Source organism: Lepus europaeus, chromosome 4 (assembly GCF_033115175.1).
Source record: "Lepus europaeus isolate LE1 chromosome 4, mLepTim1.pri, whole genome shotgun sequence".
In the NCBI taxonomy this organism is placed as follows: domain Eukaryota; kingdom Metazoa; phylum Chordata; class Mammalia; order Lagomorpha; family Leporidae; genus Lepus; species Lepus europaeus.
Window position 1 is genome coordinate 161,198,176 of NC_084830.1, and position 26,266 is coordinate 161,224,441.

Genomic DNA, 26,266 nt, shown 5'->3' on the forward strand with positions numbered 1-26,266 from the left:
GCAGGCCACCCACATGGGCAAACCTCCGCCCCAGGCAGGCCAGAGGGACCACAGCCCCACTCGGCTTTCCACCTCCTCCCTTGTGCCATGGCAGGTGCTTACCTCCCTCACCAAAGATTTGAAAGCCATTTCCGGTACTTCCTCCTGCTCACACACAAGCCACTGGCACACAGCACTGTCAACCGACCTCAGCGTACTTGCATTATGGCAGACTGCTCCTTGGCACAATTTACCAAGGGCCTTTTCCCCGGGGGCCTTCCCTTGGCCTTTCAACTCACTGACCCAAGGTCGCTTTGCTTGGCCTCACTGGACCCAGAGGAGGGCACACCTGCAATTTCAGCCAGCAGCCTGCACTCTGAGAACACTGAGCTACTGCCGCTGTGTGTGCACACGTGCGCTGTGCAGGCAGATGAAGACGCCACACCATCATCTCTGTGAGGATGCATATGGCCCACCAGTCCCGGACACAGGGCACACAAACCTCTCAGTGAACAGCAGGTGCTAAGACTTTATTTTATGACTCCAAAAGCCCATCTACTAGTAAGAATCATTGTATTCAATTATCACTGCTTAAAAATACTTACAGAGCCAAATAGTCATCTTGTAGTACTGCCACATTTTCACGGATTATAGTTGAATAAGTATTCCATATTGACTTAAGTCTCTTTAATAGATACTTCTATAAACAACAACAAAAATACACAGTCAGTTCTAACTCTCAACACTGAATATTCACTGTATTTGTATTTATTTGAAAAGATGTTAATAGAAGAGTGACAAATAGTTCTTCAGGGATTATTTTTGTTAGGGTTGTATTAGTAAATGTCTAATTTAAATGCATAATTGGTTTATATTTTAACCTCTCAAGGTTCAGTTACCACCTATGTAAAATGTTGTTTATAATAATAGCAATGTGAATATCAAGATTAAATTATACAATGCATGAAATACCACACCAAACATTTCCAGTATTCTGTAAAATAAAAAAATGTAACATATAAAACAATTAGCCTGCCTACTTTAAAACTCCTGCACTGTATAAGCTATCAAAACACAGGCACAACTGACCTGCGCCGGGACGAGCGGAAGCTCTGAGTCTGAAACAAAGCCCCTCCCACCACTCCCAGCTGGTGACCGCGTGGTTCCAGAGGCTAGACCTTGACCAACAGAGCTCTAGATTCTACTCGCTGAAATTCTCTAAAAATCAAATAGCTTTTATTCTCCATACAAAATGAGCCATTAGATGTTGTCTGTGAGCCAACCCAGCTCACACTAAGGGCCGCCTGGAGACCAGCACCCCCATGCAGCCAGACTCCCATTTGTACGCTGGACACGGGAAGCAGGGAGACTGGGCCCGAGGTACTGCAGCCTCATGCTCAGAATGACCCAGGAGCTCCCTGCTCTCGGCACCACCAGGCCTGGCTCAGCCGTGGCCCCTTCCCAGCATCGTGGTTTTATCCTGCACCTTCCTTCCTATGATTACTCTGCAGGATCTCAGAGCACAGCCCTCACCCTGTGCAGTTATTTCATTTATGATGGCATGTCACGTCTTCCTTGATTAAAGCTAATGTCCCCTTTCACCTAACATCAAAGCAGCTCCAAACTTGAACACTTTCTGTAACTTACTCCTCTGCTTTTAAATGCTGGGTAGATCAAAGCAGGGCATTTACACAGATAAAGCTGCTTAAAGTCATCCTATTTGCCTGACAATTTCTTAAAGGAATAGTTGCTGGTATCCTTTTCTGTAAGAAAAAATATTATGGGCCAGTGTTGTGGCGCAGCTGGTAAAGTCGCCGCCTGCAACACAGGCTTCCCATATGGGCACTGGTTCGTGTCCAGCTGCTCCACTTCTGATCCAGCTCCCTGCTAATGCACCTGGGAAAGCAGCAGAGGATGGCTCAAGTTCATGGGCCTCTGCCACTCATGTGGGAGACCTGGCAGAAGCTCCTGGCTCCTGGCTCCGACCTAGTCCAGCCCAAGCCGTTGCAGCCACCTGAAGAATTAACTAGCGGATTGAAGATGTTCTGTCCGTGTGCTGTTTTCTTATTCTGTGACCCTGACACAAATAAATAAATCTTTTTCTAAAAAAAGATTCCATTGATATCCACTTTGGTTTCTGGGACACACCTCACATCACCAGGAATGAAATCCCCTTCCAAATTTCCCTCACACTTGTCTCCCAGTCCAGGTCTATGACCATAGTATTTTCCTCTAAAAACAATCAGCAGCGCTACTCACTACACATATGGAGCTAACAGAATGTTACTTTGGGGAGACCTATCACAGATGCTGGCTAGAATAGGAAAAGAGGAAGAGGAGATTTATTGGAAAACTACGTAACAAAGCATGGAGTTACCTTTAAGAATGGGTACATATCATAGTTGCTCGCATCAGAAACAAGATCGCTGGTTATCAAGTTTACCAAGACTGCACGCCACACTACGATTTCATCTTCTTCAGCAAGGTACTTGGTTAAATCAAGTGCCGTTTCAATGTCAATATAATTGTTTCTGTTTGGTTTTAAAAAGCACACACTCAAAAACCTTCACTTGCTAAATGACTTGCACACTTTCTATATGTGACTTCAGTAAGTTATGCGAATAACTCAAGAGGCTGGAAGGCAAAGGTCCCCTTGAACGAGTAAGGGGGATCCCAAGCAATGCTGGCAGACACTTCACTTCAGCTGGGTACATTCAAAGGCCCACACACCTAGCTACAGAAAAATCCAGGTCAACTGCTGGATCGATGATTGGACAAGCAAGCATCCGTGTATTTGGTATGCATTCCCATGAGAGCATACTCTCTACTTAAGACAGACTGAGTCACCCTCTGCCAGCTCCTGGCGGGCACACACATTAGCAGCCATGACACTGTGCTTGCCTGGAATTACAACTTATGTCCAAGAACCTGTGACTGGACGGTCTCAGGAAAAGGCAGTGAATATAATACAGCAGCAGTAGGAAAACATGCACATGGAAAACTGAGGGGAAGGCAGGGCAAAGATGGAGACATCAGGGGAGGCGTCCTGGAGGAGGAGGCACTTGTAAAGAGCAATGCGGGCCAGGAGGGACTGAAATGGGGCGAGAGAAAGGATAAAGACGGAGAGGAAATCGGTGTGATGCGCAGACCAAGCCAGCAGAAGAGGGGATTTCTTTTGTGCACAGGGACAGACAGAAGCTAACAGCAAGGGAGCTCAAAGCTGCAGGTGTCCTTCAAGGTCAGGGTCAAGAGTCCAGATTTGGTGGGAAGGTCCTTTGGGTTTTCAGCAACTGGGGTAACGTCATGAAACTGAAGCGTAAGACTGTGCTGCAGCAGCGCTTATGAAGAGGGAGTGGGACTGGGAAGGTCAAAAGCTGGAGGTGAATGCAACGGGCAGACAAAGGACAACGAGCGCCTGGCTTAGTGTGGAAGGAGTGCAGGCACCATGCAGGGCAGAAACCCAGAGAGGCGCAAGAACGAATAGCCAAGGCCTGGAGACCGGCTGGGCAAGGGAAGGAGTCAAGGTTATCGCTGAGGGTTCAAGTTCGGGTGATAGGAAGTTAGTGTTGACTCTAACACAAAAGGAGAAGCTGACACAGAGCAATTCAGAAACAGAAACACTTTCCAAGTAACTTTCCCTCTCCTGGGCATTGCACAGAGACAAAATAAGAATGAACGGGCTCCCCAAAGGAAAGACAGACGGAAAAGGCACATCCATGACTGATCCCAAGGATGCTCCCAGCAGGAGGGAGAGAAGTCAGAGACAGGAGCACAACGAGCTTTGCCCACCAGGGGCTCAGGAAGCCAGTTTCCAGGACAGGGCGGCTGACCGTGCAAGGGCGCCAGGACTTGAGACAGGAGCTCCAGCAAGCACTGAGCAAGAAAACGAGGTGCAGGTCACCGAGGAAAAAGTAGTAAAGAAAAAAGGGCCAAGGAAGTAGCTCTCTACTGCAGAAACAGGACAGACCAAAGAGAAGAAGAAAGCGCATAATTAATTATATGAAGTTCGCTCAAAAATTGTGTGGAAAGCGGAATGAGAAGATGCTTATCTCACTGTTAGAAGTTTTGAAATCCATACAGCTTTTTCATAATGCACATTTCCATGAACTTTTTAAAGACAACTCATAGTGACAATTTAATTGGATAGCTTACTCCGAGTAAATCTAATCTACATAAAACCAATAACTGTGCGATGCACTCCAATACAGGCCAGACGTGATAAGAACGCCGCACCAGCTTCACCCCCGGGTCACACTGCCCCTACAGCCTGTGTGTCTCCTGCAACTCTCTCTGCCCGACCCCTCTGGGACCAGAGCTGGGTCCTCATCTTCAGCGGTCAGCGCCTGCACATACTTAAGGATCAAATTCATAGTGACGAGGCCACTGCTTTTATCCAGTAATGAAGGTATTCACTAGAATCGTGAGAGAGAAAAGTGTACTCACTTGGACAAGGCAAAGGCGTCGTCAATCAGCTGCAGCCGGTGCACAACAGGGATTGCCTGGGGGACGTGAGCCAAGTATGTGCAGGAAAAGATGAGAAAACTTTCTGGTTTAAAATGCTCCAAATAACAGTAACAATTCAAACCAGTGCTGCCTACAAAGCGCTTGCACGTGGACTAGCTCATCCGCAGAGAAATGCTACACTGCTAGGAATGGGCCCGTGATTTATTCATCGCACATCTGGTTTTGATACCCGCTCCCCCTGGACATCAATCATGGGGCTTACACATGGCAGGAGGCTCGCCAGCGCACTCCCGGAACACGCCATGCTGCAAACACAACAGGACCCAGACTCCCAGGGCCTCCCCAGGACACACAGCACACAGTCCAGCACATGAGAGCAGCCAAGGGAGTCTCAGCACATTTGGTGCAGGAGGCCTTACACGAGCGTGGGGGGCTTCAGAAAGTTCACAAAAGATGTTTATTACAAAAAAAAAAAACCTGCATGATTTCAAAAATGCCTTTCACCAAAAGAAACTTGTGTTTTAAATTCCATTTTTTCATGATTTTTTTGAAATATGCTTGTATTATTTAGCACTGTTTTGGTGACACTGAAGGACGCTTTTAGGTAGTATCTGACAGCTGAGACTTCACTACCACGCCACCGACAGAGCCTTCAGGAGCCACGGAAAGGCTTGGGAGACGAGCGCCTGCCTAACTCTGGGGCATCTGTTCAACCCCCTGGCACCGGCGGGCCCAAAGCAGCCGACGTCAGCCCTTGGCTGCTTCCAGCACCGCGCATGAGCTACCTCGAGGGAACCTGTGTCCACGGCCCCTTCCAGTATCAAGCAAGCCAGCCCTAACCGTCCCCAGTAGGCCTCTCTCGCCTTGTGTAATGCCTACATTTCCTACACAAATACTATTAAGAACAGTGTTCCATCTGCTCACCTGTTGTGCTACAGAAATAATTTACATGAGCTTTTCACAAAGGAAGTCTACAGTGGTCTCAGGAAAGCACCGCTGACGGCATGGCCTGGCGCCTGCACGGCTGAGTGTGCTGGCCACTCTGCAAGGGACTGGGGCGAAGGCATCAGTGCAAGTCCTTCTTGAAGCTTTCCTCAAAGCCCCAGCAAGGAGGTTTTTGTTTTGTTTTAATTGCTAGCCACACGCCGAGTGCATGAAAGCTGGCGGCCTGATTTAGAAGGCTCCCTAACACAGAGTGCACATGGCACGTTATCACGACATCCCAGCGACCTCCAGAGGAGTGCGAGGCTTAAGGAAGCCTTCAACGGACACAAAGGGGCCTCCAAGATTTCATGGAAATCCCACATTATGAAAAAACTCTGCGCGGAGTTCAGAGATGTTTTGTGCCAAGATACACTCAGCTTTTAATTCCTCCGTGAAATACCTGTGAACGCCTGTGTCCTCTAACTCAGACTTCAGGACGACCCAGTAAGACTGGTCTACTCACACCTGCTCCCGTTAAACGACGGAGCCTCACCTGGTCCCTGAGGTGGAAACCACACTTCTGGCCAGGGATGACCAGAAATCTGAGCTCCGGCCCAGGGTGCTGCTCCACCTCCTCTGCAGCCAGGCTGTGCATTTCTTCCAGAACTTTCCAACACAGTGGCACTTGGGGATCTGCTGGTCGGCCACTCTGGTTTTCTGAGTGGAGCCAAAGCCACAGCAGAGCCCACGCCAGTGCCCGTCTCCATCAACGGAGACTCATGAACCCAGCCCACCAGAGTCCAGCTGGGCAGAGCTGGTAGCCTTTTAGCACAATGGTTTACGGGTGCTCTGCAATTTAAAGTGATGCTGGACTATTACTAATCAAATATTTTTAAACTGAATTCTCTCCTCTGAGCAAGAGTGGGAATCATAATATTAGAAACAAAAATGGGCCGGTGCCACGGCTTACTAGGCTAATCCTCCACCTGTGGCACCAGCACCCCAGGTTCTAGTCCCGGTTGGGGTGCCGGATTCTGTCCTGGTTGCTCCTCTTCCAGTCCAGCTCTCTGCTGTGGCCCAGTAAGGCAGTGGAGGATGGCCCAAGTGTTTGGGCCCTGCACCCGCATGGGAGACCAGGAGAAGCACCTGGCTCCTGCCTTCGGATTGGCGCAGCACACCAGCCATAGCAGCCATTTGGGGGGTGAACCAACGAAAGGAAGACCATTCTCTCTGTCTCTCTCTGTCTAATTCTGCCTGTCAAAAAAAGAAGCAAAAATGAACACTTTAGAGTATACACTGTGTACCTGCTGTGGGCTTAGACATGGCGTGTATTTTTACCTACATCATCTCGAATCCTCATGAAAAATAAGATATGATAATATTCCCATTTAAAGTGGATAAATGGAACCAGACTATTTAGGTAACTTGCCACGGATCACAAAACTAAGGATTAATGGGAAAATATATTCTGATTCTCACCTGGGAGGGCAAAACCGTTTTGGGAAGGCAGGACCAGTGTTCAGAAGCGCCACACACTCAGCCAGAATCTGCCCTTCCTAAGAACCTCTCTGGCATCCCGAGAGACTGGGAGGGAGTGGAGCACCCGGCAGCCCGAGAGTAGAGCATGCTAGGACAAACTGACAAGGATCTACTGACAAGGATCAAAAGCAACCTTACCTTAGGATCCTTTTCAAGCTGCTGTTTTAATTTCTTCCAACCTAATTGATCGTAATTAACTCTATAATAGCCAGTCATATTCAAATTTAAAATCACCCAGTCGTGGTCAGAATCTGAAACTCGCATTTCAGGGAATGTTTCTACAAAAAAATGTAGAAATAATTTGAAAAAACAGCCAATGTTTATTTATACTATACACTGTTAATGCTAAACAATTAACCAAAGGAAACAAGATTTACAAGAATTCTAAAGCAGGCATTTAGTCCTGCAGTGGAGAGCTCATGGATTCGGTACCTGGCTTTGACTCCTGACTCCAGCCTCCTGCCCAGCGCAGACCCTGAGAGGGTTGGACCCCTGCCACCTACACGAAAGACTGGCCTTGCATTCCTGGTTCCTGACTGCCAGCCCAGCCTGAGCCACTGCAGGCATTTGGGGAGTGTGAACCAGCAACAGCCAGGCCCCGTCTCCCTGTCTCTATCAAATAAAAAAACACATTTTTTTTTTTTTTTTGGACAGGCAGAGTGGACAGTGAGAGAGACAGAGAGAAAGGTCTTCCTTTTTCCATTGGTTCACCCCCCTAATGGCCGCTACAACCAGCACACTGCGCTGATCAGAAGCCAAGAGCCAGGTGCTTCCTCCTGGTCTCCCATGAGGGTGCAGGGCCCAAGGACCTGGGCCATCCTCCACTGCCTTCCCGGGCCACAACAGAGAGCTGGACTGGAAGAGGGGCAACTGGGACAGAACCAGCGCCCCAACCAGGACTAGAACCCAGGGTACTGGCGATGCAGGCAGAGGATTAGCCTAGAGAGCCGTGGCGCCGGCCTTAAACACAAAATTGAAACATATAAAGTCTAACATTTACAAAGAATTCTAAAATATATCGCTCTTACCACAGAATCATATTTTTCATGTATATGTCTTTTTGCTTTAAAACTTCCCTTTAAAGCTCCATGTTCCACAAGAATGATACATTTTAGTGTTAACTGAGGTAACTTTTCAAAAGCTAGACATTTCAGAATTTTATTCTGTCTTTATATCGGTGTATATATATATATATATATATATATATATACATATATATATATATGAAAATATTTTTAAAATTTGTTACTTACCACTGCTTTTATCTAGCCAGACTAAAGATTGTGTAGTTCCATTTTTTATCCAAAGAATAGGAATAATCCATGTGTCACTTATTGGGAGAAAATAAAAAATGTAGTTAATTTCCACACATAATATACTCTGAGACAGCACTCGGGGCCCATGGCCGCCACCCTGCTCCCGGGGTCACCTGCAGCTGGGGTCCCAGGGTTCCTGGGGCATTTGCTCAGGCCTCTCTTACTGTGCCTGTAGGATCATCTTCATCTTGTGGCTGCTATGACTGCCTTGTATCTGAAACCTTCCAGGCCTGAGGTGTCAATTATCATCACCCCAGGGTCACCCAAAGGCTGCAGACGGCCCTGAACCCATTGCTGCCCAGAGAGGAGCAGTGACTTCAGGAGAAACCCGCCCAGCAGCAATCGGCCAGCACGCTGAGATTCACTGAATGGTGGACGAGACCCGGACCAAGCGGCTGACCACAGGGCACATTTGTCACACGAGGAGGCTGCTCACAGGCTGGACAGCGTCTCCAGCTGCCCACAGATTCTTGCAAGCCCGGTTTCTGAGGGACTGTGAATTGTGTGTCCGTGTTCATTGTACAGCTCAGACACAGCCTCGTCTCAACATCACAGGACACTACAGTGCCAGGGAAACTCCCAGTCTCCTCTCTCTCCCCTGAGGTTTTAAATGAGGAGCAGGACTTTCCACAGATTGTGACAATGGTATTTCAAAATTAAGGACTCATCTGGGCTCTTTTATTTACTACAATGGGATATGAAGGTCAAAACTATGAAAAACAGTAGGAAATTATCTAACAGACCAAGAAAGAGACGGAGAAAGTGAGGCAAGAACACATCATTTCACTTTTATAGCTATCTCCTGGGATGCCTGCTAATACATTTTTTTTTTTTTGACAGGCAGAGTGGACAGTGAGAGAGACAGAAAGGTCTTCCTTTTGCCATTGGTTCACCCTCCAATGGCCGCCGCGGTTGGCGCGCTGCGGCCGGCGCACCGCGCTGATCCGATGGCAGGAGCCAGGTGCTTCTCCTGGTCTCCCATGGGGTGCAGGGCCCAAGTACTTGGGCCGTCCTCCACTGCACTCCCTGGCCACAGCAGAGAGCTGGCCTGGAAGAGGGGCAACCGGGACAGAATCCGGTGCCCCGACCGGGACTAGAACCTGGTGTGCCGGCGCCGCAAGGCGGAGGATTAGCCTAGTGAGCCACGGCACCGGCCAATACATTTATTTTTTAAAAAGACAACTAAAGGGGCTGGCGCTATGGAACAGTAGGCTAAGTCTCTGCCTGCGGCACCAGCCTCCCATGTGGGTGCTGGTTCGTGTCCTAGCTGACCCTCTTCCATCCAGCTCTCTGCTGTATCTTGGGAAAGCAGTAGAAGACGGCCCAAGTGCTTGGTCCCCGTGGGAGAGACCCAGAACAAGCTCCTCACTCTTGGCTTGAGTGGCCCAGCTCCAGCCATTGCAGCCATTTGGGGAGTGAACCAGCAGATGAAAGACCTGTCTCTACCTCTCTGTCCGTAACTCTACCTCTCAAATAAACAAATAAAATTCTTTTTTTAAAAAAAGACAAATAAAACTCAGCAAATTTAAATAAGACCTACCTACGATTTGAATTATGGTGAAGTCAGTATGTGAACCTAGGTCTCACTCAGTCTGAAGGCCACTGTCCTAGTGCTGTAGGCATGGCTTTAAATACATTTCTTACACTCACACCCACACATACATGCACATACTCAATCACACACATGCCCACAAGCTCATACACATATGCAAATGCTCACACGCAGGAACACACACACTCAGACACACACACACACTTGTACATACATGTATATACACGTGCACAAAGACGTGTCCACATGGCCTGTTCTCACACACACACACTTGTATATACATGCATATACACATGCACACACAGACGTGTCCACATGGCATGTTCTCACACACACACACGTACATACATGTATATACACGTGCACACACAGTCGTGTCCACATGGCATGTTCTCTCACACACACTTGTACATACATGTATATACACACGCACACACAGTCGTGTCCACATGGCATGTTCTCACACACACACTTGTACATACATGTATATACACGTGCACACACAGACGTGTCCACATGGCATGTTCTCACACACACACACTTGTACATACATGCATATACACATGCACACACAGACGTGTCCACATGGCATGTTCTCACACACACACTTGTACATACACGTATATACGCGTGCACACACAGACGTGTCCACATGGCATGTTCTCACACACACACACTTGTACATACACGTATATACACGTGCACACACAGACGTGTCCACATGGCATGTTCTCACACACACACTTGTACATACATGTATATACACGTGCACACACAGACGTGTCCACATGACATGTTCTCACACACACACTTGTACATACACGTATATACACGTGCACAAAGACGTGTCCACATGGCATGTTCTCACACACACACTTGTACATACATGTATATACACGTGCACAAAGACGTGTCCACATGGCATGTTCTCACACACACACTTGTACATACATGTATATACACGTGCACACACAGACGTGTCCACATGGCATGTTCTCTCACACACACGTACATACATGTATATACACACGCACACACAGTCGTGTCCACATGGCATGTTCTCACACACACACACTTGTATATACATGCATATACACATGCACACACAGACGTGTCCACATGGCATGTTCTCACACACACACTTGTACATACACATATATACACATGCACACACAGACGTGTCCACATGGCATGTTCTCACACACACACTTGTACATACACGTATATACACGTGCACACACAGACGTGTCCACATGGCATGTTCTCACACACACACGTACATACACGTATATACACGTGCACACACAGACGTGTCCACATGACATGTTCTCACACACACATACATACATGTATATACACGTGCACACACAGTCGTGTCCACATGGCATGTTCTCACACACACACACTTGTATATACATGCATATACACATGCACACACAGACGTGTCCACATGGCATGTTCTCACACACACACTTGTACATACACGTATATACACATGCACACACAGACGTGTCCACATGGCCTGTTCTCACACACACACTTGTACATACATGTATATACACATGCACACACAGACGTGTCCACATGGCATGTTCTCACACACACACACACACAGTCCTCAAAGACACAGTCGGCACTCAGCTCTGCCACCAGGGGACAGAGCACTATGCACAGGACTTGTTCTCCTGGTGAACACGGAGCTCTAGCTACTGTCTGTCTCCTGGTCCACCCCTGTGTGGAGGCCAGAGAGAGCCTCTGCCTGCTGCTGAGCCCTAAATCCAGGGCAGCAGCAGTGGCACTGCCTTGACCCCTAATGAAGGCCTCGGAGCCAGCGTGGGACTCAGGGGCTCCATCTCTGCCTGGCCTGCAGGGACAGTCCTGGGGGGGGGTCCCTGTGCAGAAGGGGTATGCTCACCAAGGGTCCAGCTCCTCACCTGCCTCCCTCCGAGCCCAGCCCCAGGAAGCAGCACCAGGCACGGGGCAGAGCCACCTACCTGGGGCCGAGAAGAGTCTGATTGTGGACCTTTCCCAGGTAAAACGGTTCCTGCCGCAAGACTCCAGAGGACACATTTAAAGTGACGACTGGAAAACCACTGTGGTGGGTCCAGCTGTCCATTATGCTCTTCACTGTTGCCGGCAGGACGACTGCACGCTGGGCATCCACAGCCTGTAGTTTACAAACCATCACAGCAGCAGATGGGGTGAGCAGCAGCCTCCCACTGGGAGCTAAGCTGCTGTTCCGGTCCTCTCCTGCCTAGCGCTCCCCAGCGGGCGACACTCTGGACCACGTTCTGAACTCTCTCTCTGTACACACACGGCTCCTTAGCTCATCCCTTCCTTCCCTGAACACATGTCTACAGATCCACTGTGTGCAGGGGCTGTTCTGCGCCCTGGGAAAACAGTGACAACTAAAGGAAGGGGGTGTCACAAACAAGGCAGGGGCATCCCAGGAAACAGCCACTCACCCATGGCCTGCTGAGCGCCACCCCCAGCCTAGGGACAGAAAGCAGGACAATTACCATTTGAAAATGCCTCCACAAATCATCTTGGTCAGCGTTGGAGTAAGAAAATGCCTCCAGATAGGACTACAAAGGCAGGAGAGGTAAGGTTAACAGGAGAAAGATGTCAGAGCAGCACAGTTACTGTCACACTGACAAACCACTCTGCAAACTCACCTTGAGGGCGCTGATAAAGACACGGTCATTCAGGAAGCTGTAGAGCATCCGGGCCAGAGAGGCTCCCTAGGACAGAAGGGCCTGGCGTTATCTGAAGGCAGCTCCCTGTCCACAGGCAGACACATTCCGCCGGCACAGGCAACATTCTGCACTGCCTCTGAGTGCTTGAATTACCCCAGAAATATTCTAAGAAAACAGACCCCACTAACGAAAAGATCAAAGACCAAATGTCCCTCACAGTAAGGCTTGGGGTACACAATCCTACTTAACTGAGACATTTACATGGCAAGAACAAATTTCCACTCAGCAGCAAAGTTTGATTATTCAAGCCTATTTATAATGATTGGTGGTAACATGGGCTTGATTGCTATCTGCCAAGTGAGAACTGATGTGACCATATTTTCCTAAATCTGTCCACTGAATAAACTTGCAGTTTTTTGCATCAAGTTTTAAGCTGAATGACAATCATGACCCTCAGAGTCTACTCTGTGTGATTTCTGCAGGGAAGGAGAGAAGAGGGAACTACATGACCGCCTGTACCTTGTAGTATGTAAACAGGTCGAAGAGCTCATTGATTTCTTTTGTGTCTGTGAAATTTCCCACCCTTGTGGACACAGCTCTGGACACCAAGGTGTGATCTTGTCCAAGGATAACATGCAGAACATCGGATAAAAAGATCTCATTCTGTAAAGGAGAACATTGAGGTGGCACAGAAACAACAGTCAGTGGTCCTAAAAGTTTCCAAACTTGGTGCTGAAGTAGCAAAAGAGAACAACTGAGAAGCATCTTTGGAAATCGCAACAGGCCCAGTAAGTCAGGATTCCTCAAACAACACATCCGTAGGACAATTCTCTTACCCGTTTTGTATTTTTTAAAAAAGATTTGTTTACTTATTTGAAAGGCAGAGCTACAGAGAGGAGGGGGGGGGGTGAGGAGGGGGATAAGAGAGAGAGAGAGAGATCTTCCATGTGCTGCTTCACTCCTCAGCTTCCAGCCAGCCCAAAGCCAGGAGCCAGGAGCCTCATCTGGGTCTCCCACGTGGGTGCAGGTGCCCAAGGACTTGAGCCATCTTCTACAGCTTTCCCAGTCACATTAGCAGGGAGCTGGACCAGAAGTAGAGCAGCCGGGGCTCGAACCTGCATTTCCCCTAAAAACTTCCCGGCCCCTGAAAGGGCCTCAGGGAAGAGCATCTCTAGGCAGTTTTCAACACCTACAATTTTATTTGCAGTGTTATCAGTGATGCCTTAACATTGACAAATCTCTCTCACGTGGACACTACAAACCAAAAGCATGCCTGATTTGCAGATCCACCAGGTCACAGACATCAGTGGCAACTGGGAGGGAGTCGAAAGACTGGATGCTGGCGTCGATGGCCCATGCATCACGAAGAGGGGATTCATCACATGACACTGAGGACCACAGGACTCTCCCAGTGAGGAGAGCTCTCAGACACGGCCCGGGGCTCCCTCTGCCTGAAGGAAAGCTAGAAGGAAAGGCTATTTAGAGCCACAGAGGGGCTGGACCAGCCAGACCAGAGCACATCACAGTGGACAAGCTGTGCAGGCGGGGTCCTGGTGGCCCGCACGGAGCCTCAGGTCCCTAGGGACCGTCCTCTGCATCTGTTTGGAGAGTCTGTCAAAACCATGTTCTAATTCAGTTGGTTTGGGTTGGAGCCTTTCTAATAAGCTACCCAATAGTGACGCTGCTCATATCAACTGGCAGCATGGCAAGGCCAGAGGGGGCACCCACGTGGGTGGGCCGCCACGCACAGGCACTGGCTGTAGTAGTTTCACACTCAGGAATCTTGAGAGGGGCTCACCATTGACCCATGTGTCACATCCACACCACAGAGAAAACTTTGCAAACCCCCAGCCGCTCACATCGCAGTGTCAGCAACATCAGTCCCAGTGTGAGCACACTTCCCTCCCATCTTTTTTAGTCGCGTAGTCGTAAATATTTTTTGTCCTGCTTGTTTATTAGAGCACTTGGATACTGTGCTGTTTTGGGGTGTGGAGCTACACGCTGCAGTCTGCAGTGCCAGGACCCCATATGGACACTGGTTCATGTCTGGGCTGCTCCACTTCCAACCCAGCTCCCTGCTAACGGCCCGGGAAAAGCAGTGGAAGACGAAAGCTTGGGCCCCTGCACCCACATGGGAAACCCAGAGGAGCTCCTGGCTTAGGTCTGGCCCAGCCCCGGACGTTGTGGCCATCTGGGGAGTGAAAGAGAGGGTGGAACATCGATCTCTCTCTGTAACTTTTGCAAAATAAATAAATAAATCTTTTTTAAACAGTAATGCTACCCCATCTTACCTATGCCTGTAAGGGCTGCTGCACTGCAAATGAGATCAAAATAGTGGTGACTGTCACAGGAGCTCCAGTCACTGATTTCTTCCTGTCAAGGTATTTCAGGTCTACCTTCGCAAAAGCAGAACACTAAAAACCACGACGCAGCTGTCCACACTCCTCTTGTCGAGGGTCACTGCTCTATTATTAGTGAGACGTTTAAGCTGCTCTGACTTTCTGCCATTAGGACGTTTCAACAAACACTTCGTATGAAAAGCTCTCTCCCTACTTGTGGAAGTCTCCCTGCTCAGAACCGATCGTCTGTCACGTCTCTGCGTGCTTGGCGTAAGGCTCCCCCAGTCCTGGCATCACCTTAACCACACGCGGCAGCTGTGATAAATGAGGCAAATGCCTCTTTCTCAACACCCTTCAGCTCCACTGAGTCCCCCACAAAGCAATGTCTGTTTTAATCCTGCCAGAGGAGACAACATGCAAAAAGTGATGTCAGCTTAAAAAAAAATGAGGGTCAGTGTTGTGGTGTGGTGGATAAGCCGCTGCTTGTGTCCCAGCATCCCATATGGGCACCAGTTCGTGTCCCACCCTACTTCCAATGCAGCTCCCAGATAATGGCCCGGGAGAAGCAACAGAAGATGGCCCAAGTGTTTGGGCCCCTGCCACCCATGTGAGACCCAGAAGCAGCTCCTGACTTCAGCCTGGCCCAGCACTGCCTGTTGCAGCCATCTAGAAGTGAACCAGCAGTTCTGTTTCTCTCTCTCTGTAACTCTTTCAAAATAAATAAAATCTTAAAAAGAAAGTATGTACTAAGCAGAGAGACAGAGGGTGAGAGAGAGCACTCCTATCTGCTGGTTCTCTCCTTGAATGCCTGCGGCTCAATCCCCGTCTCCCGAGTGCAGGAACCCAATTACTTGAGGCATCAGTGCTGCCCCCTGGGGATAGACATTGGTAGGGACCTGAAGCTGGAAGCCAGAGCTGGGTATGGAACCCAGGCAGGCAGGCACTCCAGTGTGGGATGTGGGCCTCTTAACTGCTGGGACAAATGCCTTAATCCAGCTTTAAAAAAAATAAGTAAAATGAGAGAAACTGTCCAGCCGTCGCATGCAATAATTTGATAAAATCAAACTGTGCAGTCACTGCTGCTTCTCCCTGCAAGGTGGGATCTCCCAGAGAAGACCTGTGTCTATCAGAATCTATTCTGATCTTTACAAGACTCCAGCATTTACTGTCACACTTAAGTAGAATTCCACAGCGGCTAAAAGCACAGGTTTGGGGGCAGGCATCTGGCACAGCAGCCGAGACACTGTGTAGGACACCAACCTCCTGCAGCACAGTGCCTGGTACGAGTCCTGGCTTATCTGCCTCCAGTCCAGCTTGATGCTAACGTGCACCCTGGGGTGCAGCAGGTGAGGGCTCAGGTGCTGGGATCCCTGCTGTTTGCATGGGAGACCTGGACTGAGTTCCCAGCTCCCAGCTTCAGCCTGGCTCAGCTGTGGCTGTTGAGGGTATGCGGGGAATGACCAGTGGATGGAAGACCTTGCTGTCTGTCTCTGTCTCAGGTGACTCATCACAGTGGCCAAGGCTCCCTCCACAACTCATGTGCCCCCGAGAAATGGGGCGGACAGCACCGCCCTCACTGGATAGCTACGAGGACCAAACTCCACCAAGCTCTGAGCGCAGTGCCTGCTGGACAACCTGTGTTCAACCAGGGCTAGCCACTGCTGGGTCACCTCAATCACTATGACTTCTTCAGGGCTTTCTGAGGCCTGGGGAAGGAGCGTGGACTACACTCCGTAAGCACACAGGAGTGCTTAGGTAATGACAGGAGCTTCCCGGCAGCACAGGGAACACGCTCAGCGGTCTGATGCATGTCCACGTGAGCAACTGGAGCTCAGAGGACTTTGCTGCTTGCCCCTGCACAGCACTGTGAAGACAGAGCAAGACCTGAGTGGAGGAGCCGGTGCTGTGGGGCAGCGGGTTAATCCTCCGCCTGCGGCACCGGCATACCATATGGACGCCGGTTCTAGTCCCGGTTGCTCCTCTTCCAGTCCAGCTCTCTGCTATGGCCTGGGAAAGCAGTAGAAGATGGCCCAAGTGCTTGGGCCCCTGCACCCGCATCAGAGACTGGGAAGGAGCTCCTGGCTTCGGATCAGCACAGCTCTGGCCGTAGCGGCCATTTGGGGAGTGAACCAATGGAAGGAAGACCTTTCTCTCTGTCTCTTCTTTCACGGCCTGTAACTCTACCTCTCAAATAAATAAATAAAATCTTTAAAAAAAAATTAAAAAAAGACCTGAGTGGAGGCAGGGCCCTGGCAGAGGAGAGAGACAGCCAAGAGCCAGTGAGCAGCAAGGGCAGCGCTGGATGCCCTTTGTCCTCAACTCCCTGAAGCCTTGACCATGCCCATTTATTACTATCATGCTTTCAGGACTTCCAGCTGAAACCAGACCAAGAAACAGAGGGCACAGAAATCTGTGTCCACCTCCGTCAGCTTTCTGATGACCGGGAAGCCACACTTCCTGGTCTCCAGGGATGACGGGAACAAAGCAGTTGCCTCAAGTCCTGAGAAGTCATTGTACCCCACTAGCTGCTGAGAAAGCAGAAGCAACTGAATGGCCGAAAGCTACTCCTGTTCTCCCAGCTTTGAGAGCGCCAGGAACATGTCTTCAGCGAGTTCTGCCAGATGCTGACGATACCTCCCCCAATTTAAGTGCAAAAAATGACTAAAATGGATGTTAATGACATATTCTATTAAGGAAACACAGGGCACATTTCATTGTTTTAAGGGAATGAAACTTTTTTCCTTGTTGACTCTAAGCACAGAGCTAATCTGGGATACAACCAAGTGTTTTCAAAAACAGTTCTGTGGGGCACAACCCACATGTGATTCTAGCTTCTAAAAGATGGATACAAACAAGCTTGCAGGCACAGGGATTTGGAAAGGAGCGACCCCTGTGGATCACAGCAGGTAAATCAAGGCCATGTGGCTGTGCAGAGTCACACACACACACACACACACACACACGGCCCTCTACCCAGGGAGCACAGAGACTCCATGTGCCTCCTCCCGAGAGCACGGCAGTTGGCACACGGACTTTGCAGCCAGAGATGCCTGGGACTGCATCTTGGCTTCAACATCTGGTAGTCATGAATTTTTAGGCAGCTTAATTCACGCTTCTGTGCCTTTGCTTCCTCTGCAAACTGAAATAGCAACTATACTCGTTTGCTTGTTTTGAGGACAGAGATGTGTCTGCGGAACTCACACAACCTGGCGGGAATGTTCCAGGCACACCGTGCCAAGGGCTATGGCTGTGTTATCATCACCACCCTTCTCACCGGACCAGGCCCTGACAGCTGGATGGTGTGCGCCCTTCCCCCAGGCAAGCAGCCGACCTTGGGCGGGTCCTGTAGCCTTTCAGCGCTTCTGTCTCCTGATCTGTGTGAGGATTTCTGAACCTTGCAGGACAGATGCAGAGAGCAGGCTGGGGTATCTTCCAGAAGTCTGCACGACTAGGCTGGTGGCACTGGTACCAGCACAGTAAGAGTCTACCCCACGTCGGTGCTTCCCAGACCGAGAAGAACAATCTACAGAGAGCTTTTACTGAAGCCCAGACAGGCTTCTCAATGCTTCACTTGGCCAACAGAAACAAGCATCACTTATCTGCCTTCTCCATCTTCCACAAAAGAGGAAACTCTACTGCCCAAATAATGGCAACACTATAATCTCACAATTCCTTTATCTCTTTCTAATGCATTTATTTATCGACTTACTAATTGGAAAGGAAGACAGGGAGGGACATGGGCAGAGAGAGCGCTCCCACCCTCTGACTCACTCCTCAGATGCCTGCAACAGGCCCTGCCAGGGCTGAAGACCACAGCTGGGAATTCAGCCCAGGGTTCCCACATGGATGGCGGAGATCCAACTACTTCGGCAGGAAGCTGGAGCCAGGAGCCAGAGAGGGGACTGAACCCAGGCCTACATGGGGACGTGCCTCTTAAACACTAGGCCAAATGCCTGCCCCAGAATCTCCTTCAAAACAGAAGATTCCCCCTGTAAAGCAGACCAGGCAGGCACTGGAGAGAAGACAGCCATGGGGCCAGTGAGAGGGGAGCTGAGAGAGAAGCAGGAAACAGGAAAAAGCCCCTTCAAGGACCAAAGAGGAGACAGGGGCCAGAAACCTGCGGGGGAGGGGGAATGCAAATCAAGAATGGACCTCCACTTTGCTATGTGAGTTGTATGTCAAAAGGCAACTTTAAGTAAATACTTAATAATCTAAGTCAAGTCAAACCAACTGGGCTTTACCATGCCATTATGAAGATTCTAAATAAACCAAGTATCACAGCCATGGCCTGCAGTTGAAAGGACCACATCTGCATATCCATGGATTTAGTTCTCGGCAGGCAGGCATTACTAATTCCTCACATCAGCCCAACCACATCCGCTAGCGAGCCGGTCACAGAATGCAGCGCACCACTTGTCACTACAGGGCAGCCACTCCTCACACCCGCTGGGAAATGCAGTCCAGCAGGACTGAGAGAGCAAGATCACACCAACTCCTTCCCAGGGGATGCTCTGCAAGAGAATGCTGGCAGCCGCTAAACTGGCTTCCAGAAAGTATTTGGTCAGTTGCAGAAATGCTCATGATACATTATGAAGTAAGAAAAAAATTACAAATTTCCATGCAATTCCCATTTTCAAGACCATTGAGAACAGGCAAAAAGCCTGGAACAATACTAATACTAATACTAATACTAATACTAATACTAATACTAACAATAATAAAAGCATCAGAAGGTAGCTGAACCTAACACTCCTATTTTTTCTGAATTTTCTTTTTTAACAATGAATGCACATGCATTACTTTTATGACAGGGGAAAACGTTACATAAATGTACCAAATATACTTACTCTTGGGAGTCTAGGGTTGAAGCTGTCAACGACTCCAAGCTCGAAATAAGACGCGAAGCCCTCATTGAGCCAGATGTTGTTCCACCAGTCCATGGTGACCAGGTTTCCAAACCACTTTCAGAGACGGGAGGGAGGGAAAACAGAGCCCTCTTTAAGTTAGATGTACTGCGATGCCATGTTAAGTGAGTGCACCAAGGACAGAATTAAAGTTTATGTGCCATCAGTAATAAAACGTGAAGAGGAGGAGCCTGCAGGTGCACTGCTGTGTAAGGTGTGGAGAAGTCGGAAACGCACTCCTCTGAAGTGATCATCTCGTGCCCAGTGACCACAGGCAGTTTGTGCTTTCAACGTGTGACGTGCAGACACAACATCAGCGACAGGCGCATTTCTCAAGCTGTCCCCTTTGCCCACAGCTTACAGCTGGCTGCAGGCCTGAAGCCCACTGGCCACTACCAGCTCTAGCTCCCCAATCTCTAACTAGGCCACAGCAGGATTTTGCTGTGAGCTTTTATGCTTTAGAAACATGACTGCATTTGGCCCATGCTAGAATCACTCAAGCCATCACATGTTCTGCAACACGCTTCAGCCGTAATTATTTTCTATTTGAGCTGAAGAGGCGGAAAAAAAAAGTGTCAAATGGATGATAAACAGAATTAGGAAAGAAAATCACAATAACTTCCAAAACCAACAAATTCATGCCCTGGTATTTAACCAAATTCTTTTAGCAGCTGTCCTGGACTAACAGTTAGCAGCCTGTGTTCCAAAGCAACATGTGATTTAGGCCATAATAAAAACCGTGCCGTGGGGTGAGTAACAGATGAAAACCATGACTGTGTGTGTGGACTGTGCACCGGGGCATCACTGCACACTGGCACATCGCCTTTCCCTGGGGCTTCATCTCTGTGCTCAAGGCCACACAAACTCCCTCTCTCAATGTCTCACTTTCTCAGTTATGTTTTCCTTTTTTAAAATGTGGGTTTGTTTTCTGCTATTTTGGGCAGGGCGCTGCCGAATGCCTTCCTGAGCGAGAAGAAAGAACATTTTGCCACGTGCCTGGTGTCCGATCTCGTGGGAGACGACGTTGGTGATCGTAGCCTTTTTCTCCGTCAGCTGGTCACTGGGTTGCAGCAACAACAAAGATTCATCGAACATCATCAGGCCCCAGTTTTCCATTGCATGCTTGTCAAAAACAGGCAAGGCAATTAAATCTAAGTGGATTTAAATGAAGGAAAAAAATGAAATCATCCCTTTTAAGAAACTCGGGGTTTCTGGAAATAAATTATCTCAAAATTAAATCATAAACTCATGAAAAACAAAAGGGAGTATTTATAACCTAAGGGGAAAGAAGACTTTCCAAAAGTGAATAATAAAGACAGCCACCAGAAAATAAACTGTACAGGCTATACAAGACTCAAACACTTTCAGGAAAGGAATCGCATCCAAAATACACAACGAACACTTAGAACTCCACAGGAAGAAAACAACCAACCTCTTCACAAAAGGCAGAGATCTGAGGAGACACTTCAGTAGAGGAGACACACGGATGGATGAACAAAGACAACGGAGCTCAGCATCCGCAGGCCTCAGGGAACTACACAGCACAATGCTGAGACGCCACCTGCTGCGGCTGCAATGGCTACAGACACCACCAAGTGCTGACAAGGACGTGGGCACCAGGAACTCTGATTCACTGCTGGGGGGATGCAAGATGACACTGCCACTCTGGAATCCCACCTGGCAGTTTCTTTACAAGTTAAATACAGACTTCACCTATGGTCTAACAATTGCATTCCTAGGGATTTAACCCAAGTAAGCTGAAAGTTTATGCCCCAGAAGAAGCTGCACAACGTGGTAGGCATTTGACCTACTGGTCAAGATAGCTGTGCCACACATTAGAACACCTGGTTTGGCTGCTGGCTGCAGCTCCTAACTCCACCTTCCTGCTAATGCAGATGCTAGGAAGCCACGGTGACAGCCAGAACACTTGGGTTCCTGGCTCCTGGGTTTGGCATGACCTAGTCCCAGCCATCGCAAGCATCTGAGGAGTAAATGAGTGGATATGAGCTCTAATTAATTAATTAATTAAGAATTTTTTAAGCCTGCACAAAAATGTTTATAGCAGCTTCATTCAATGCTAAAAACTGGAAGCGACCAAGATGCCTTCATTAGGTGAATGGACAAACAGATTGTGATACAGCCATGTAAGACAGTATTATTTTGCAACAAAAAGAAATGAACTACAAGCTTTGAAAAAATCTGAAACAGTCTGAACTGTGTGCTGCTAAGTGCAAGAAGCCAATGCAGCAGGGACAGAGAGGAAAACCTGGAGGGCAGGGGTGGGGGGGGGGGGGAATTGCCCTCTGGGTGTTCACTCCCCAGTGACTGCAACAGCCAGGCCTACAGCTAGGCCTGCAGCTAGGCCTGGGTCGGGGCTGAAGGCAGGAGCTGGAAACCCAGTCCAGGTCTCCCACATGGGTTGCAGGAGCCCAATTATTGAGCCATCACTGCCTTCCACAGGGACTGCATTAGTAGGAGCTGTAGTCAGGAATCAGAGCCGGGTATCAAACCCAGGTAACCTGATATGGGATATGGCCATCTTAACCACCATGCTAAACCCCATCCTTAGCCATTTTTGGAGATCATGAAACATTTTGCCAGGTTGTTCACGAAAGATTGCACCAGTTCACACCTTCACCAAGAGGTATGTGTTGGTTTTCCTACACCATCCACAGTATTAATTATTAATCTTCTTATGCATTTGAAAATTTTATCAGTTTAACTTTTGTTTTACAGCTAATGAAGCTGAACACTTAAAATGAGATTTTTGGCAGTTTGAATTATTTCACTGGTGAACTGTCCCCTTTTTAGATACTTTCTCTTTTTCTGAATTATCAGAGCCTTTTAACTAAAAAAAAAAAAAAAAAAAAAAAAAATCTAGTTGTATGTGGTATATGCTGCGACCATTTTTCCTGGACTGTGTTCTGCCTTTCAAATTTGCTATAGTGTGAACTGAGGCGTCTAATGTTAACCAGATTTGTATTTTACAGCAGCTTTAGGCTTACAGAAAAATCACGCAGAACGCCCAGGTCTCCCGGATTCCTCCTCTTCCCCCTCCTCTCTCAGCCCTCCCTGCTGTCTCCGGCTGCTGACGTCTTGCAATTGTGTGGTGCACCTGCCATCCAGCTGAACCAGTGAGGGTGGGCCATCGATAATGACAGGCCACAGTCTCCCTGAGGGCCCCCTCTTGGTGCAGTGCAGGGCTGAGATCTGGAACAGCCACATGAAGACCATGCTGCTGTGTGGGGAAATTAGTTACATGATGGAGCCCAGGGGAAGTAAGGTGGGCGGAATCCAAAGTTGTTTACCACTAAAACTGATTGGCTGTGCAACATCAGGGGAGGTAACAAAACTAGTAACAAGTGTATAGACATATGGCTAGTCCTATAGAAATCCCCCCCGTAAAATGACCATTTAAGTGATTGGTTGGTCCTTAGCCCTGCCCCAATGACTCTGCAGTTTTGTGCTATAAAAGGTTCTGTTACGCAGGAAGTAAATGAGTCCTTGCTAGACTTGGCTCCCCGCTGCGTCTGATTGTCTCCAGGATTGGGAGGCTGGGGAACGGGCGAGCGGCGCACTTACCTTTCCTCGGACCCAGTCCATCCTTGTACGGGTGGACTAAGACCCAGCACTGCTGCCACCAACCCCCACCCCCACCCCCACTCCCACGGAGTGGCTCCTCTGCACCCCACTGTTCATCTTCCCACCTTTCTCCACAAACACAGCCGTGCTGCTCTCATTACTCTGCTCACTTCTGCCTTTCCCGGAACGTCCTATGGCTGGGATAACGCAGCGTACGGCCTTTTCTCGCTGGCTTCTTCCCTGCCCAGCTGCCTCTATGACACATTTAACACAGATCACCTTTTTAAAAACACTTTTCCTTCAGATGAGTACAACTGGATGAAACAAAATCCTTGTTTCTTCATAAATCATTATTGGTACATGACCCTGTTTCAATGATTAATTCATTTAAAAAATAATAATACAAACTTCCACAAATCCACCAGTGAACCCCACTCAACAGGGGCTGGCAAGCCTCTCTAAGAGGCAGACAGGGAGCTCCTTATGGCTCTAGTCCAGGAGAAGATGGAGAGAGTGCAGTCTCCAGGAAGAGCTAGGGAAACACGGCAGAGGGAACACTACGAAATGAGAGGCAGAGTGGACCTACGTGGAGGGTGTGGGTGCCCCACGACCCAGGACTCCAGCAGTTGAAGCCTACACACCAGCGCTGACAGGTGAGGTAAGAGCACACCGCAGCAGCCAAGCCACTGGTGAAGAACTGCATGAAGAACCTGGAGGGAACCTGGCTTGGAGCTGCACGGGGAATAGAGGAGAAAAAACCCAGCTAGAGGAGAAAAAAAAAAAGAGGGACATGTTTCTCTCTCCCCATCACTTTACAATGGCGTCCGATAGAGCGGGCACCATTTTGGACATATGTCACAGCTGTGCCAGCCCGTGTCTGCACCTGGCAACCAGCCGAGTGGAGACTCCCGACTCTGGTGGGGAGAACAGGGGGTTGGGAGCTGGGGACTGTGTAAAAAGCAGAGAATGTGTGGGAGGATTCAGGGTGTGGGGGGACTGTGAACAGTCTCAGTGGGAGACTCCACACGCTGAGGGCTTCCTGGTTTCCTGATGAGGGACACTGCTGGGGAACCTGAGCTTACACTGAGGACTGCACAGATCCTTTGTGTGGTGCTTGGGCCAGAGCAGACGAACATTATACCCACTGGGGCTAGTGCTCAGGCACCAGTCTCCTTTGAGGAGAGGTGGTCAGCTGAGCAGAATCAACTTCCCTTCTGATAAAAAAAAAGAGGAGATTTACTATGCCAAACCAGGGTGTGTCTCCTTAGATACACACTTCACCCTGGAGAACTGAACAGAGCTCCCTGACCACACCCACTGCAAGCCTCTAGACATTCACTGAAAGATAGCAGATATTCCACTTATCTACGGAGTCTTAGTACAAAGATAAAAGTTGCCACACAGCAAAAAAAAAAAAAAAAAAAAAAAAGCAAAAGAAACCAACAAGTATCTCCACAAATGCCAAACAACATGCACACCAATCAGGAAACAAGAATAAGACAACATGACACCCCCAAAGGAACACAAAACTTCAATACTAGATTGTGAAGAAGATAAGATGGAAGAAATGCAAGAAATGGAATTTAAAAAACTGACCCTAAGATTACATAGAAGTAATCAGAAGCAAATGCACGAACTACTGAAATCCATACAGGACATGAAAAAAATTTCTCCCATGAAATTGAGATCTTAAAGAGAAATCAAAATGAAATGAAGAATTCAATAGAAAAAATAAAAATACAGGCCGGTTAATCCTCCGCCTTGCGGCGCCGGCACACCGGGTTCTAGTCCCGGTCGGGGCACCGATCCTGTCCCGGTTGCCCCGCTTCCAGGCCAGCTCTCTGCTGTGGCTAGGGAGTGCAGTGGAGGATGGCCCAAGTCCTTGGGTCCTGCACCCCATGGGAGACCAGGAGAAGCACCTGGCTCCTGCCATCGGAACAGCGCGGTGCGCCGGCCGCAGCGCGCTACCGCGGCGGCCATTGGAGGGTGAACCAACGGCAAAAGGAAGACCTTTCTCTCTGTCTCTCTCTCTCACTGTCCACTCTGCCTGTCAAAAAAAAAAAAAAAAAAAAGAAAAAAGAAAAAGAAAACCCTGTACCCTTCAGTTACCACCCTTACTTCCCTATTTAAAAAAAAAAAAAAAAAATACAGGCCAGTGCCATGGCTCAACAGGCTAATCCTCCGCCTTGCGGCACCGGCACACCGGGTTCTAGTCCTGGTCGGGGCACCGGATTCTGTCCCGGCTGCCCCTCTTCCAGGCCAGCTCTCTGCTATGGCCCAGGAATGCAGTGGAGGATGGCCCAAGTGCTTGGGCCCTGCACCCACATGGGAGACCAGGAGAAGCACCTGGCTCCTGCCTTCGGATCAGCGCGGTGCGCCGGCCGCGGTGGCCATTGGAGGGTGAACCAACGGCAAAGGAAGACCTTTCTCTCTGTCTCTCTCTCTCACTGTCCACTCTGCCTGTCCAAAAACAATAAAATAAAATAAAATAAAAATAAAAATACAGTGGGAAGCCTTAACAACCGAATCAGTGAAGCAGGGGAAAGAATTTTTTTTGGACTTAGAAGACAAAGCAGAGGAAAGCATACAGTCAAACCAAAGACAACAAGAAGAAATCAGAAAGCTAAAAACCACTGCTGGGAATCTATAGGGTACTATCAAACAACCCAACATACGGTTTCTAGGAGTTCCTGAAGGCATGGAAAGAGAGAAAGGATTAGAAGGCCTTTTTAGTGAAATATTAACAGAAAACTTTCCTAATTTGGAGAAAGAAAGGGACACCCAAGTACAGGAAGCACACAGAACTCCCAATAGACATGACCAGAAAAGATCTTCACCATGACACATTGTAATCAAACTCTCCACAGTAAGTCATAAAGAAACGATTCTAAAATGTACATGAGAAAAATGCCAGATTACTCTCAGAGGATCTCCAACTAGACTCACAGCTGACTTCTCATCAGAAACCCTA

At 48.7% G+C, this 26,266-nt stretch overlaps 1 protein-coding gene across 1 annotated transcript in view; it reads right to left on the reverse strand.

Annotated features, from left to right (window-relative positions):
• Positions 1-26,266, reverse strand: part of LVRN (laeverin) — a 73,765-nt gene that overhangs the window by 15,369 nt on the left and 32,130 nt on the right. The window contains exons 5-15 of the mRNA XM_062189821.1: positions 20,710-20,864; positions 19,657-19,770; positions 12,990-13,133; positions 12,450-12,515; positions 12,294-12,359; positions 11,769-11,941; positions 8,160-8,236; positions 7,045-7,184; positions 4,423-4,478; positions 2,357-2,510; positions 585-679 (exon numbers count right to left, since the gene is read on the reverse strand). Of these exons, the coding sequence (XP_062045805.1) occupies positions 585-679; positions 2,357-2,510; positions 4,423-4,478; positions 7,045-7,184; positions 8,160-8,236; positions 11,769-11,941; positions 12,294-12,359; positions 12,450-12,515; positions 12,990-13,133; positions 19,657-19,770; positions 20,710-20,864 (1,240 nt within the window). The remainder of the gene's footprint in view (positions 1-584; positions 680-2,356; positions 2,511-4,422; positions 4,479-7,044; positions 7,185-8,159; positions 8,237-11,768; positions 11,942-12,293; positions 12,360-12,449; positions 12,516-12,989; positions 13,134-19,656; positions 19,771-20,709; positions 20,865-26,266) is intronic.